The sequence below is a fragment of the Lacerta agilis genome, chromosome 10 (assembly GCF_009819535.1).
Source record: "Lacerta agilis isolate rLacAgi1 chromosome 10, rLacAgi1.pri, whole genome shotgun sequence".
Lineage (NCBI taxonomy): Eukaryota > Metazoa > Chordata > Lepidosauria > Squamata > Lacertidae > Lacerta > Lacerta agilis.
The window spans coordinates 54,001,484-54,017,985 of record NC_046321.1 but is presented as its reverse complement, the minus strand read 5'-3'; the positions used below and the strand labels follow the sequence as shown (position 1 = coordinate 54,017,985).

The 16,502-nt window shown below is 47.2% G+C and overlaps 1 protein-coding gene across 2 annotated transcripts; it reads right to left on the bottom strand.

Moving 5' to 3' along the window:
• Nucleotides 1-4,440: 4,440 nt before the first annotated feature.
• On the bottom strand, nt 4,441-14,834 carry WNT16 (Wnt family member 16). 2 transcript variants are annotated; one of them, XM_033163207.1, is made up of 4 exons: nt 14,531-14,834; nt 9,980-10,269; nt 7,564-7,850; nt 4,441-5,307 (listed from the first exon to the last, which is right to left on the bottom strand). In XM_033163207.1, the coding sequence occupies exons 1-4, from the start codon at nt 14,629-14,631 to the stop codon at nt 4,843-4,845; spliced, it is 1,143 nt and encodes a 380-aa protein (XP_033019098.1). In that variant the 5' UTR covers nt 14,632-14,834; the 3' UTR covers nt 4,441-4,842. The 2 variants fall into 2 exon arrangements, with proteins under 2 accessions (XP_033019098.1, XP_033019099.1); XM_033163208.1 differs by having other exon boundaries at nt 9,980-10,254.
• Between the last annotated feature and the right edge of the window lie 1,668 nt (nt 14,835-16,502).

The window sequence follows — 16,502 nt, the reverse complement described above, 5'->3', positions numbered from 1 at the left end:
AAGGCATGCTAGCCATGGACATCTGCCAGGGAAATCCTTCTGAGCGTAGGTTTTTTCAGTGCCACAAAACCTCCCTGCATTCAGTGTGTAGGGAAAGCCTGTATATATAGGCATCCCCTTGCAGATGGCCCTGCCTAAGGCTTGGACTTCGAGAGTGATGCATATGTAACAATAAATAACTTTTTATTCAGTTAACAAAGGTGAAAGAACATGGACATATTTTTAAGTATAAAGCAATGAAATACAGCACCATTAAAAAAAATCAAGCATATTAGATGGAAGTTGCTTGGCTACCCCATTAAGTTGCCTTGCCTGCAATAATCTTACTCATTCTCCCGCTGAGTCTCCGTTTGTGCAGATGCCACGTGAGCTGCCTGCATCTCTGCTCTCAAACCCATGTGAGGAGTTATAAAAGATCTAAAAACCGCCTTACCAAATGGGGAAGATTAAGCTTGTCACCATCAAAGACGAAGGGGTAGGATCCACATCTAACCATACTTCAGGCAGAAACCACTGGAATCAATGGGATCTAAGTCGGTTTGGGCTAATTTTAAGTTCCCGCCGATTTCAGTCTCAAGCATGATTAGTTCTGGATCCAACCCTATAACCACACTGCCAGTTCTACACACACTTGCATGGGAGTAAGTCTCATTGATCTCAGACTTGCTGCTGAGAAGCCATGCACAAAAAACCAACACAAGCTTATCTCCGTTCTAGAAATTTAAACAGGCTTAAATAAAACACTGGGTGCAAACACACATAACTTAAATACATGCACTATATAAACTTTTAGTCGTATCAAAAATACAAAACATTTAAGCACAGATGCTTTCCTTCAAAGCTTCCATTTAAATAATAATTACCATGACATCAGCCTTCATTTTTGTGGAAGTAGAATCCGTCCCGAAAGACTGTGCTGAGGCTGCCACCCCTATGCATGCTTAGCTGGGAGTCAAAACCACTGAACTCGATAGGATCAGAACAAGCAAGCATAGGAATGAGCTGGGTTAAGTAGTGGGTTTCATGTGCATATGTATTCCAGCAGTTTCAGGAAGCCAACCCACATGTGCATAGCATTTAGGGTTTTATGTACCATACAGTGGCTGCAAAGCAAGATCTGCAAGAGCTAATAAAAATTCTGCTTTGAGCTGAAACTCGAGGCTTGCCCAATTCTGCCAGCATTTCTTCCCGTCAATAGTGCTGATGTTGACAACGTTGCTCGGGCTGCTAAGCCAAGCTTAGTGGCTAAACCGGCATATAAGATAACCAGTTGGGAGATTATAACCAGATGCAAATAAGTCCATTCAAATCAATGAGATGCTTCCACGAAGACCATGACTCAGCAAAACAGGCCGATGCATAACACCAAATGGCAGTCAGCTGCCAGCTATGGAAGATGGAAGGCTACTAGCCATTAAACAGGGTGGAGAAGTTCCAGCCTGCAGGCCAAACTTGGCACAACAGGGATTCAGATTTGGAGTGCAAGACTGTCTTCCTTGATCCATGCTCACTTGCACACACACCCCCATCATATGTGACATCAGGTTGCAGCAGGTAGAGATGTGGCTTTCAGTGCATCATTAGGAGCCTTAGAGCAAGCTGATTGTGCATTGGCAAACAGGTTTCCTAGGTGGCATTTGCTCCCGTAGTAGCTGATGTCTGCAGGCAGTAGGTTTTGGAACTGCCGCCCATCGGCTAATGGGTAAAGGAGGAGGAGCTTGAAAACGCCATGCAAAGCTCTTTTGCAAATCCTGCACAGTGCTTTGAAGCCCTAACTTGGGGACTTCAAAGCGCCCAACTACCTGACATCAATGTGAGGTCAGGTGTTGACGGGTGGGCAGCCCTGTCCACCTGTGAAGTTTGATCCAGTAAGAATCTGCAGAGCCAAAAAGTTCACCACATGAGAATTAAACACTTTCCCCTCACACATCTCTCCCCATAACAACCAGAAGCCATGATCCAGGAAAGCATGCACAACAGACCTATACAGTCAGATTTTCTGCTGTTTTTAGAGAAAAGTCCTGTGCTATCTCACTGAATTTTCAAATTCAATTCAGAGCTGCTCCTGCTGTGCAACAGATTAACCTACTGTAGTTCATTGGTGGTGATTCTATTATACATAGAGGTTATCTAGTCTAGGCAAGATCTGCAGTGCAGGACAAAACAGCATAAACCTTTGCTTGAACCTCTGCTTCAGCAATGGACAGCCCACAACTGTCTGAGACTGCATATTCTGCTATTGAATGGCTCTTGAGAAAGGCTTCTCTTAAAAACTAGCCGAAGTCTCCTTCCCTGCAATCTCACTACTGGTCCTAGTCTCCTCCTTTGGAACTGTGGAGAAGAAGCCTGTTCTCTCTCCTCTATGACATCCCTTCAGATATTTGAAGGCTTGAACTTAATCATCACTCCTTCAGGCAAAACATATCCAACTCTTTCAAGCATTGCACGCAGAACTAATTTCCAGATCCCTCACCAGGTCAACCCTCCTGTAGACATGCTCCCCGTTGCACGGATTCGAACCGCTGACCTTCTGATTGGCAAGACATGCTCCAGTTGGACAATGTCCTTAGAAACAATGGCACCATTCACAAAGCAGGAACGCTTTGACTTGCCTTTTTCACAGCACAACTTTATCCATGACTAATCGGAATGGGCCTTACTTACAAGTAAATGGGATCACAGCCTCAAGTCATCCATGTTGGATAAGCTAGAAGAGCCAAGGTGATTTAGAATCAGTAGGTTGGTGAACCAGATTAAAAGAGCTGATCTGCCTTAGTAGCTCAGATGGCAGAGCAAGAGACTCTTAATCTTAGGGTTCTAGCCCCATGTTGGGCAAAATATTCCTGTATTGCAGGGGGTTGGACTAGATGACCCCTGTGGTTCCTTCCAACTACAATTCTATGATTCGAAGACGTTTCTTCCCGTAAAAACAAAGGCACATCAGCAAACACCTGAAAAACTAAATCAAGAGGGTAATTTTGTGTTCCTCTCTCCTACCTTTCCTGGAGCCTCTGTTTTAATAGTTATGTCAAAAGCCATTAAAGGTTGGTCCAGTGTTCTCTTAGAAAATTCCAGAAAGCATAATTGAAGCAAATGTATTAACAGTGCAATCCTGTATGTCTACTCAGGAGCTCACCCCTCTCACTTCAACAGGACTTGGGGTAATTCCAGACTGTTGCTATTTGGGGGTGGGATTCCATTACAAACTGGCAAATTCAGGCTGTACCATTATTGGAAGGTTTGCTGCAACAAAAGCCATTCCCCGAATAGAACAGACTTTTTGCAGTAAGGAAAGTGACAGGAAAAGGCACTCAATGGAAAGTATGGGACAATGCTTGCTGTGACGCAATGTCATCTAACCTCTGTGCAAACAAATCGGGATGCATGTCCATTGAATAGCCCACATTGGCCAAAATTTGCAAGCAAGTTCTTAAGTTTGCAAAGCCCATTTTTTCCTTACGTCAAGTATATGAATAAATCTACAGATTAACCATTTTACTGGACAGAGCTGCAATGCCATCTAGTAGATCCGGACTCACAAAGCTTATTGGTTTATCAACATTGGCCACAGAAGTGGCTTTCGGCGCAAGAGGAAGGGATGAGGTGGTGGCGAGGTCATTGTTGTGCAAAGACACCAAAGGAGTCGATCCAGGACTCCTGCATTTGCACCACAATGACCTCCAAGTCACCCCCTTCCTTCCTCCACCTGAGCTAGCAAACCACTTTTGACTGACCATACTTGAAATGACTAAAGAAACAAGATACAGTATTGAGTAACCTGGTCGGAATAAATGCCTCTTGCAGGGTGGCCAAAAAGATCTAAAGGGAGCAATATGTCCGCATCTTTTCTAGGATTTATCTACCCTTCTTAATAAGCTGAGCTGGCAGCAGCTCTGCAGCTAATGTGAGGAAGACAATGCATCCATCCATCATGGATTGATGATCTTCCTGTCAATGGAGCATGCGCCAAATTCACTGACACACACACCATAGTTTTCACAGCACACTGGCGTGTTTTTAGTCACAGACAGGTGTGTTTAGCAACAGCATAGGGGAGCACATTTCCATAAAAAGAATGGAGCATCACATCACAAAACAAAAATAATCAGCATAATTTGGTTGGGGGGGGGGGAAGGAATGAGAATGCCTTAAGCGACAACACCACAACGTTCCCATAAAGTTGCTCCCTTTAGCTCAATGAAGCTTTTAATGGCACTGGAGAAGACACAACTAAATTATTTTAAAAACCACCATGAGGGTGCAGCTACACATCATTTCGCTTTAACTGGCGTGTACTCCAACGCCAAGGTCCAGATCTGCCCAAGGAAGCTATTCAACCCATCTTGGTTAACTGATGAACATCTCCGTCTTACCCTTAACATTTGACTAGCTAAACAAACAGCCGTACAAGTGCTGGTAATCATTTGCTCCCAGAGTACTCTTAAGACATGGGATCAGCTTATCTCGTACCAGGCATCACTGTAGCCTCCGAATGTTTCATTTAAGCTCTTCTGGCTTCCTTGAGAACGTCGCTTGATCAGCGTTGGCAAAGACGTGTCCACCTCGACTTCGCTGATCAAAATACTGACTATTCACGGCGAACATGGACACGAGTTGCTCAAGTAGGCCACCCAGCTAGGCAAAATTCTTCAGATGATCCAGGTCTCCACTACTATTAGTTTTAAATGGGGCCTCTACTTATTCCGAGCTGCCCTTTCGATACGAACCAACACCTTTTGGCCCTCGAGGCGCTTCATCTCGAGACGCCTCCTTAGCACGACCCCGAGAATGCTACTTCTCAGGGTCTTTCTCTCGGCATCTATTTTCAGGGCAGGCACGGTTTCACTTGCAAGTATGGACATCGGTCATGGTCTCGCATCTTCTGCAGCGCACGTAACAACACCAGACAAACTTGCAGTCGCACCTCTCCACTTGCCTGACGACGTGTGTGTTGTAACCGCGGCCGCAGCACAGGAGGTTGCATCCATCCGGCCCCTCGGAAGTACGGTTGCATTCCCTTCCCTGCGTCCCGGGGACTCCCAGTTTGGGATCTTCGACGCAGTAGTTGGGGGACTTGTGGATGTACAGCAGATCTTCTTTGCGGATCGGTACCTTTCGCTGCCTTTTGTCTTTCCTGCGTATCTTTCTTCTCGCCCTGTCCGAAATCTGGATGCTGCTTTCGTACTTCTCTTTCAAAAAGCTGCCAATCTTTGCAAAGGAGGACATAGTCTTCCAGCACGTCTTGAGAGCGCAGGAGCCGGAGACTCCGTGGCAACGGCAATCCACCGACATCAGCTTTGCGACGGCCTGGGGGAAAGTTGAGACCAAAACAATACACGATCAAGCAACGTTCCGCTCATCTGCCAACTACCAAGCAACGGATTCTGCACTTCTAAGGCTATGAAACGACAATGCCCAAAATGTCTAAACGTTTTCCATTTGGGAGTCGTCTGCTTCTCAGAAATGAGACCAGAGATTAAAGAACGAAAAAGCAGACATGTAAGTGAGAGAGAGCCATATGCACAACTAGAGCTCAGGTTCTTGTTTTCATTGCAACAGTTCCTGCAGCTGAAGAGCCAAGCCTTTTCTCAAAAGAGTATTACACCCAGTCTCTTCAGCTATGGCAAAGGTTGTCTGCCTTCTAGGACCAGCAGGCAAATTTCTAATTTTGAGAAAGAGCTGTGGGGCAGCAGTCACAAAATAATAAATAATAATAATAATAATAATAATAATAATAATAAATGATTACTGTTATTATTGTTGGTGCTATTAATTGTCAAAATTTAAATACTGCCCTTCATGAAAAGATCTCAGGGCGATTCACAGAATGGTTGTTATGGGGTCGTGGCATAACACAACATGGCTGCCGTGGTGGTGGCAGAGTTGCATAACTCAAAATTAGACATCAGACAGCCTCATACTTGCCACGGGGAATCGCCTATGTCCTGCTGGCTCCGATTGTGGAGAAGACACAAAATTGATTTTGCACATGGGCAGCAACACAATTGTTATTGTTGTTTTTGTGTGTTTAAGAACAACAAAAAAACCATTCCTCCCGGACCAGGAAAAATCTGTAAGGCAGGCATGCCAGTCTCACTTTTACACTCTCAGCACATATACATACCAGAGATACATGTGTTTTTCTCTCCAAAACACAAATGCTTCTCTTACCCACCTGTACCCAATAACTCCTTTTTCCTCTACACAAGTGCACCTCTCGTGTTCTTAAAAACAGCACATCAATCTGTGTAAGCATCTGAATAAGCACAAGATTACACACACACACACACACACACACACACACACACACACACACAGAGAGTGGTACCTCGGGTTACATACACTTCAGGTTACATACTCCGCTAACCCAGAAATAACGCTTCAGGTTAAGAACTTTGTGGCAGCGGGAGGCCCCATTAGCTAAAGTGGTGCTTCAGGTTAAGAACAGTTTCAGGTTAAGAATGGACCTCCGGAATGAATTAAGTTCTTAACCTGAGGTACCACTGTATATATAATGGCAGAGCAGCTGATGCATGCACCTGAACCACGAGAACCATCCTTTTCACATCCTTGTCCTCTACTGAAATCATTGCTAACCCAAGCCCCAAATAATATCTGAAATAGCATCTCTGACAGCTAAGAGCTTGCAAAATCCGAGTCCAGTACTGATCTGAGCTCCATTATTGGAATATATGAGAATATATATTTTTGTTTTAATTGCTGCAGTGGTGGTGATGGTAAGATGCTGCTGAGAAGTCACACCTTCTGCGGCAAATCCCGGGTCTCCAAAAACTAGAGAGTTCAGTGGTTAGCCTTGGACCTGGTTACGATGTTCACTAAGTGACCCTGGACAAGTCTCACTTTAACGTACTTCGCAGCTAGTTGCTGTGAAGATAACACAGGATGAGGAAGACACAAGAGGTGGCAGGGCAGTTATTTTGAACAACCTTAGAGGGTGGACAGGATAAAAATACTGGTTTGGATCCAGACATGCCAATCTACGAATGAACAGGCTCTTTCTGCTCACACCAGTGCCCCCGATTCATCTGAGGTCCCTGGTGAAGGGTGGGGAGAAGTGATTTTCACAAATTCCACCTGCAGCCCCCAACACTTGCCCTCCCAGGCGGCTCAGGAGCGTACCCCAACTTTCCGAAGTAGTTTTTTTAAGCAGGCTGCAGAGGGAAGGAGGAACCACTGAAAAACCGCATGAACACAACTCTGCATAGGCCTGGATCTACCCCATAATAAATAAGCCACTTTGTGCATGGCCCAGAATTTGTCAGACAGCGACACCGCTCAGACTGCAACACAACGATGGGGAAAGACAAGTTTTCAACCTTCACATTTAACACATGCAGGTTTCTTAAAGGAAAGCTCCACACAGGGAATGCATAATCGGAGGAAGCTATCTTTTTGTGTGCAGGTGCATGGAAGATCTCAGGGCATGATGGCTTAAGGCTAGGGACATGGGGAAGCAGCCAGGAAACTGTCTCCTTTTACCATTCATTGGCTACATATTACAGGGAAAGAAGTGGAATGGGAGGGCAGGAGTCGAATGCATACCAGTCTTCCAGCTTCGTTGTTATGCTGGTTCATGGCTAGCAGCCTGCCGCTATCTTTCCCCGTGACGTTTTCCGCAGGGCCGTCTAAAAACTTTCTGCTCAGCCACATTCCGTACTGGATGTCATCGGAGCAGCCGCCCCAGTGCCAGCCTTCGCTGGCCGAGCCGCCGCTCTGCAACTTGGGGTCACAGGCACAGTCGGTCATGTTCCCCGTGCTGCATGAATGAGTCACGGAATGCACAAGGCCTGCTGCCGTCACCGCCGAGATGAACGCTGTTTCTTTGGTACCTGCAGAAGGACACAGTCATTCAATCAATCAATCAATCTCCTTTATCGGCATAGAAAAAGTGCATCATATACAATCGTACCTCGGAAGTCAAACAGAATCTGTTCCGGAAGTCCGTTCGGCTTTCAAAACATTCGGAAACCAAGGCACGGCTTCTGATTGGTTGCAGGAAGCTCCTGCAGCCAATCGGAAGCCACGTAAGCCGCGTCAGATGTTTGGGTTCCAAAGAACATTCGCAAACCGGAACACTCACTTCTGGGTTTGTGGTGTTCGGAAGCCAAAACGTTTGACTCGCACGGCGTTCGTCGTACGAGTGTACAGTAGTACCTCGGGTTACAGACGCTTCAGGTTACAGACTCCGCTAACCCAGAAATAACGCTTCAGGTTAAGAACTTTGCTTCAGGATGAGAACACAAATTGGGTGGCGGCGGCGCAGTGGCAGCAGGAGGCCCCATTAGCTAAAGTGGTGCTTCAGGTTAAGAACGATTTCAGGTTAAGACCGGACCTCCGGAACGAATTAAGTACATAACCAGAGGTACCACTGTACATGGATCAGAACACAACACAGTTAAAGAAACATAATAGGAGATACTTTAGGATGAAACTGTACAGGCACCGTGAGATACGAAAATGGCTCTTGGGACCTACGGTGATATAATTTTGTGGCGTCACTCAAAAATCTTGCCACATTCTCCACAATGTCATTTCTACAATTGCTCAGCAGATAAGACACCCTGAAAGAGTCAGTGCAATAAATCCCCTCCTTCAAAAAGGGGGGGGAAATATTTTTCTTATGTTTTTTGTGCCACAAGGGCATTGACTTTCAGAGGATGGGATTTTCGAAAATCTGCCTGCAGGTGGCAAGACGTTAAATCTTGCAAGGGAAAGAGCTCTGTGTAGGTGAGGATTGAAACCTGGTGTAAATATGGAGCGTCCTGGCCAAAGGAGGGTGGAATTCCCAACCCCAACGGGGAACAGGTTTTGTCGGCTGCGCCGCTAAGGGTTTGGAATTCAATCTCTAGGATGTGAGGGTGATCTGGTGGCAACATCTGTCACCCCACTGATCGCCAGGGTTGGATTTGACTGATCTGCCAGGCTAGGCGGCTGCCCCCTTCTGCCCTCACTGCCTCATGTGCATCCCTCCCGAAGCTGCATGCTTGGTGGAAGACGACGACCATCCCAGATAGGAGTGTACCATTCTTTGAAACATCACTGAAAAAGGTTGGCAGGGTGATCCCGTGGCCAGAATGGTGCCCGCTCCCATTAAGCCAGCAAAAGAGAAATCTTGCCCCCCATCCCCCTCCTGGGGAAATTCATTCTGTTTACATCCAGCTGAAATCAACAGGACAATTTAGTCACAATGGAGTTCAAGGGGACTTCAGTGTTACCAGCTTGCTTTGGATTGGGGCCGGTGTACTGAGGTCACATAACTTAGGGCAGCGGTTGCCAGGTTGGTATCCTCTAGGAGGGAAGCGGGTGGAGCTGTGGTCTAAACCACTGAGCCTCTTGGGCTTGCTGATGAGGTCAGCGGTTTGAATCCCCGTGACGGGGTGAGCTCCCGTTGCTCAGTCCCAGCTCCTGCCAACCTAGCAGTTTAAAAGCACACCAGTGCAAGTAGATAAATAGGTACCACTGTAGCAGGAAGGTAAACGGCGTTTCCGTGTGCTCTGGATTCCGTCACGGTGTCCCGTTGCACCAGAAGTGGTTTAGTCATGCTTGCCACACAACCCAGAAAGCTGTCTGTGGACAAATGCCGGCTCCCTCGGCCTAAAAGCGAGATGAGCACAGCAACCCCATAGTTGCCTTTGATTGGACTTAACCAGCCAGGGGTCCTTTACCTTTTACCTTTACCTCTAGATGTTGCAACAACTCACTGACCGTTAGTTCTGCTGGTTGGGGATGGCAGGAATTGTAGCCCACCGACATTTGGAGGGCAAATGTTGGCTAGCTTTGTATTAGGGCAAGGATGGGGAACCTTTGACACATGGTCTCCGCACGGTCACAATTGGCCCCCGTACCAGTAGCAATAGGCACCTGGCACCCGGCTAATTTCTAATGTGTATTGCATGGTTGGGACGTGAGAAATGGTTTGCCTCAAACCCGTTACTTTCCCCCCAACCAGAGGACCTACCGCTGCTCAGTTCATAGCCAAAGGCGGAGGAAGCAGGAGCCGCAGAAATGGGCAAAGGGTTGGAAGCCGTAGAGGCCTTCTCTAGCGGGAGGAGGCAGTTCCAGCGCTCGTGTTTGAACTGGCTCTGGCACTCCTCAATCCCCAGGCGGGCTCCTTCGCGGATGCTGGGCAGGAGGTTGGGCTTCATCTTGCACAGGTCCTTTTGATGGCTGTTCAGAGGCAGGTTGGCGCAGCCCAGTTTCTCGGGGACACCGAAGGAAGCCATGCCCAGCCACCTGAAAAAGCAGCCCCTGGGGTGAGACCCAAGCACCGGACATTTCATTTGACACAGGTAAGACGAGAGCGGCCAAAACAGGAAAGAGGAGCCGCGGCTCAAACAACCCAGCGATGTGGAAGGACTATCGAAACACAGGAGGGTCAAAGGAACACAAATTCACGGAAGACCCGCAGAGGGAGTAGCCAAGGCTGTGTCCTTCGGATGCTGCTGGACTATGACCCCCCATTATCCCTGACCATTGGCCACGATGGCTGAGACCAACGGGAGTTGTGGTCCTCAGCATCTGGATATTAAACAATGGTCACCAGTTCTATCATATTACACCGATGCTGGTACGACTGCACTGGCTACCAGTTAAGTTTCTGGGCCCAATTCAAAATGCTGGTTTTGACCTATAAAGCCTTTAATGGCTCAGGACCACAATACCTCAAGGACCGCCTCTCTGCATTCATCACCTGACGTCCTTCTTCCTTATCCTCCTCCACGTGATGTCGGGATGGTGGCACCACGAGAACGGGACTTTTCTGTAGTGGCCCCTGCTTATGGAGTGCTCTCCCCAGGGAGGTTCACCAGGTGCCTTCATTCTATATTTTTGGGCACCAGGTGAAAACGTTCCTCTTCATCAGGCCTTTGGCTGATTGATGTGGGAAGGGGAGGTGTTACTATTTTGTTGTTTCGTTTTACTTATTTCCTTTTTTATCCTGCATTTTAATCTTTGAACCGCCCTGAGATCTTATGATGAAGGGCCGTATATCAATCAATCAAGTACAGTCGTACCTTGGGTCCTGAACGCCCTGGAACTCGGACGTTTTCGCTCCTGAATGCCGCAAACCCAGAAGCGATCGTTCCAGTTTGTGAACGTTCTTTTGGAACCCAAACGTCCAACGGGGCTTCCGCAGCTTCTGATTGGCTGCAGGAACTTCCTGCAGCCAATCAGGAGCTGTGATTTGGTTTTTGAATGTTTTGGAAGTCAAGCGGACTTCCGGAACGGATTCCGTTTGACTTCCAAGGTATGACTGTAAATAAATAAATCTGGGTGTTTCCCTTTAAAAAAAAGTGATGCTCAGAATACCTTGTAATCTTTATTGGGCCACTTCCAAAATCATTATATGGCGCTTCCAAATGCCACATTCCCCAGCAATAGGTGTGGAACAAGAAGCACCTGAAATCAGACGATAAGCTAGGACTGGAGAAGAGAGGGAGGGGTCAATACCAGGCATTGTGGATTTGTGTGGCAGGGGAAGACTGTTGCCCGAGAGGATTCTGCAGGAGGGATCACAATCTCCCAGAGCGCTGGGTTTGACAGTTTGGTGGAGTCGCCCATCTGTCAATCACCTGGCGCCACCATGACATCAGGCAACCCAGTTTTTCTTTCTTTACCTTATATGACATCAGGTGTGGGGCAGGTGAACTTGGCCAAAAGGGCCCCACAGGAGTTCTTGAGAATCTAATGAGGTCCATGGGCTAGGCACCCTTTCTCAAACTTGGGCGGTGTTGTTGGGCTACGACTCCCATCATCCACAGCTATCAGGGATGATGGGAGTTGTAGTCCAACAACATCTGGGGACCCAAGGTTGAGAAAGGCTGGGCTAGAGGCTCCCCACTTTGGCCTTCTGACTCAGCAACAGTCAGAAAGAGGATTGAGCAGTCCCTTGGTGGGTGATAGATGTCACTGAGGAACTACCCAAAGCCCTTTGCCTGGGAAAATCCCATAGTAAACAAAGGGCGATTTTAAAAACCTCATTGTATAATGTAGCTTTCCCCTTTTGATATATTGATATGAGATAATTCAAACACAACTCCTAGAGCCGCTTGGGAAAATATAGTCATGAGAGGCTATTGGATTGTAACAGCCTGTATCACATCTGCAGTTAATGACATTCCAGCAAACACCCCAGGCCTATGACATTTGTGTGTGTTACAGGTGGGTAGCCTGCCATAGTCAAAACAAAATAAAAAATTCTTTCCAGTAGCACCTTAGAGACCAACTAAGTTTGTTCTTGGTATGAGCTTTCGTGTGCATGCACACTTCTTCAGATGCACTGAAACAGAAGTCACCAGATCCTTAAATATAGTGAGGGAGTGGGGAGGGGTATTACTCAGAAGGGTGGTGGGAAAGGGTTTCTTCTGTTTCAGTGTATCTGAAGAAGTGTGCATGCACACGAAAGCTCATACCAAGAACAAACTTAGTTGGTCTCTAAGGTGCTATTGGAAAGAATTTTTTTATTTTGATTTGTGTGTGTGTGTGTGTTGTTGTTGTTTTAATTTAAAGCAATCACCACAAGACATATCCAGGCAGGATTCCACCTTGACAGATCCTGAGCACAAAATTATCTCTGGAAATGTGAAAGGAGCAGAAGCGTTTCACAAAACGCATCCTCTGAGCACCAACTAAAAAAAAAGCCTTGCAGGATGAGACCAAAGTCTTTCCCAAGCAAATGCCCGTGGGAAGCTGGGAAGCAAGAAACCCACTACTGTTGGCATGTAACTGGTGCGCTGGATTCCCACCCACCACCCACCACCCCGCCTTATTTGATAACCCTGCTTCCCAGTATTTACAGAGCAAGGGGGAAATGCTTCACAGTCCACTTTCTCCATCCCACGCTGGGTGAGAGCACCCAGGGGTGATCTGGTGTTTAGAGCAGGCGTCCTCAAACTTGGCCCTCCAGATGTTTTTGGCCTACAACTCCCATGATCCCTAGCTAGCAGGACCAGTGGTCAGGCATGATGGGAATTGTAGTCTCAAAGGGCTGAGTTTAGAGCGTTGGGAGACCAGTTTTAAATCTTCACTCAGCCATGAATTTCATTGGACCGGCCACCGTTTCTTAGCCTAACCTAACGCAGGGTTGTTGCGAGGATAAAATGGGGATAGGAAAAAAGAAACCATGCATGTACCCTTGAGCTCCTTGGAGGAAAGGTAGGATATAATTAAATGCATGCTACATTGTAGACGCCTCTATCATGTAACCAAGTTTCAAACAGATTTCTACCTTCAAATCAAATCAGGGTTTCAGGTTCTCAAACAACACACACAAATTTGATCTGCAAACCTTGCTGCCACCGTTTGTGAATATTATAAAAGGGGAGGCAGGTTTGCATTTATTTTTACTAAAGGAATCAAAAAAGTTCGCTTTCTAGGGCGTTCTAGGAACTTGTAAGGATGAAATCAGCCTTCCGTTTTGCTACGTTTGCTTTTTTTAATATAATTTTTTATTGAAGAAATTTTAACTCCATACAAATTATCAAAGAATACAATCCCATAATTTCCTCCCCCCTTTCCCCTCCCCCTTCTAGGACTTCCCAGCTTCCTTAACTGTTTTATTAACTCAATATTGTTTCTGCATATTATACAATTTAAAATTTTGTTTTCTTGTTATTCAAAATCCTAATTGTAAATAAAATTATGTGTATGCGGGAGGCAGTGGAGGATAGGGGTGCCTGGCGTGCTCTGGTCTATGGGGTCACGAAGAGTCGGACACGACTGAAAGACTGAACAACAACATGTTTATTCAAATGCTTTGCTACGTTTGCAATGTGTTATTTGATGGGGGAAATGCCAACCCTGGTGAAAATGTACAGTCAATGTCTCTGCCATATATATATATATAAATATAATCATACATGTCACTAACATTTGCCAGTTTAAAAAGGTGTTTCAGGAGAATTTGCACACGTCCAGCCTTGACGTTCCTTCTCTCAAGAAGACAACAGGATTCCCCTGGATTCTTTAAGCCTCCTTAGAAAAGCAGCTCGTTTTAGATTGGCATAAATGACTATGCATGGATGCAACCGCCCCTTTGAACAACCTGGCCCACCAGGCGAAGGTCTGAAAGTCGCGTGACAACCCACCAAAGAGCTTTCCTTAAAAACAGCCGCGCCTCCCGTGTCGTGCGGGAAAGTTGGCATTCTATTACGCACAGACCCGGGACATTCAAACCCTGCACGTGTAAAAACTGCCCAAAACTCGGAATCGAGTTAACGCCTGGGTAACTTCGTTGGTTTGAGCACCGGTGCTGATATAACGCCAAGGTTGCAGGTTCGATTCCCGTATGGGACAATTGCGTATTCCTGCATTGCAAGCGGTTGGATTAATGACCCTCGTGATCCCTTTCCAACTCTACGATTCTGCTATGTTTGAGAGACATTCTGCAGAGCTGAGAACGGCTTGCATTTGTCCCGAAGGCAGGAGAGGCGCAGCTAATTCGATCACCCCACACACACACCCCCCGACCCCCGGGAGAGAGGGATCCCGCTCGGTACCCGCTTCTACTCACATCCAGTTGCCGTGGGCGCCGCAGGGCCAAAGTTGCCAGAGCAGCGCCGTGCACAACACGCACAGGCGAGGCAGGATTCCCCAGGGCGCCCCCTTCTCCATAGCCAGGGCATAGAGATCCCCACCCAGCCGCTCTCCGCTCCCGCAGCTGCGATCTTCAGTCCTGAGCAGAGACAGCGCCTTAAAAGCCCTTCCCCTAATTGAGGGGAGCGCCGCTCACGCGTATCACCTGCGAGGCCAGCGCGATCCCCGGCCGGCGATCCACCGGACGCGACCCAAGAGAGCAGCGCGCCCTCCGAAGAGGAGAGAAGTTCTGGCGCGTTGCCTCGCTCCTCTCGACTTCGGCGACTCTCTCTCGCCGTCTCATTGGCTGGCGGGGGGCTTATCAATATGAAACGCGCTTCTCATTGGCTGCGGCGCGTTCCGAAGGGCTCGCCCGCACGCGGTCGCAATCAGGGGGCCTGTGCTGTGCTCCGCGAGCCTTCTGCAAAAACGTAAGAATAAAACCGAAATTTGCGCTGCAAGAAGAAGGGAGAACGCGCGTCACGGAGCATCAGGGGACAGGCGCTGCTATGGATCCTGAAAAATGCTGCCTTCCGTGTCTTAACACCGTTTTACTAGGAATTCTCCGCTTGCCGCCGGGAGACACAATAACCCTCAAGAATGAGGGTATCTGAAGAAGTGTGCATGCACACGAAAGCTCATACCAAGGACAAACTTAGTTGGTCTCTAAGGTGCTACTGGAAGGAATTTTTTGTTTTGTTTTGTTTTGTTTTGACTATGGCAGACCAACACGGCTACCTACCTGTAACCTCAAGAATGTGATAGCAAGCTGAAGTTTGCATCCTTAGGAAAGCTCGCTGCATCAATATGATAACAGATCAGGGGTGAGCAGCCTTTTTCCAGTTCGAGGGCCATGTTCCCTCTCGGGCAGCCGTCTGAGGGCCGCATGGTTGATTGACTTACATCCTATGCCCTTTAAAAATGTGTTTTTTGTTGTTTTTATTTTGATTGAGTGTTTTGTGGTTTTGTCTTTTGATTTTGTTCTGTGAATCGCCCATGAGACCACCAGCTATAGAGCGGTATATAAATTCAATGAAGAAGACTAATAATGCCAGAAGCAAAAACAGAACAGCATGGGCGTAGCCAGGACTTTTCTTGGGAGGGGGCAGAACCTCAGTTAGCGATGTATTTTTATTTATTTTTATTGATTTAGGGGGGGGCAGCTGCCCCTCCCTGGCCCCCCACCTTTGGCTGCACCCATGCAGAACAATAAATTTCAACTTTCACCTTTGTACAATGGCCTAGTTTTCCCAGCTCACCTATCCTCCATCCATGCATGATCAGAGTTTGGGGATATGTTCCAGCCAGGCCAAAACACTGAAGGCAGGGGCAAAGTAGGGCTGGTGAGGGGCGTGGCTTGGGAGGGGCGTGGCTTGGGGAGGAGCCAAGGACCAGATAGAGGGAGGCTTGGGGGCCACAATTAGCTCCCATGCCTAAAATTCCCTACCTATTCCTGCCAATAGAGCTGAATAAATCCAATTCTTATGAAAGCTTTAGACAGCGAAATTAGAATAGTTTCTAATCCTGATAGTTCTGGGGGTTTAAAAAAGTTAATTTATAAAGAGTGATAGCGTCCTCTCTCCCAGTTAAGTGTACTTAGAATTGCAGCCTTGCACGTTTTTCAGCAAGTAGCGTGAGCCAAATCATTAAGTTGCTGTATTGCCTGAAATGGAAATTGTGTTAAATTCTGGAACTGTTTCTCCAGGACAGATTTCGACACATTTAGGAGGGATGTTGTATCATTTTGAATCTGCTGTTTGTGACTCTGCATCTCCCTCACGCACTGGAGCCAGGTTCCGATGAAGGACCATGTGGTGGGGGCACCTGGTCGTGCCCCCTAAACAAAAAACAATAAAACACCCAGGGGCACAGCCTCCCCAGCCCCGCCCCCCACGCTACTCCCCTGGTCT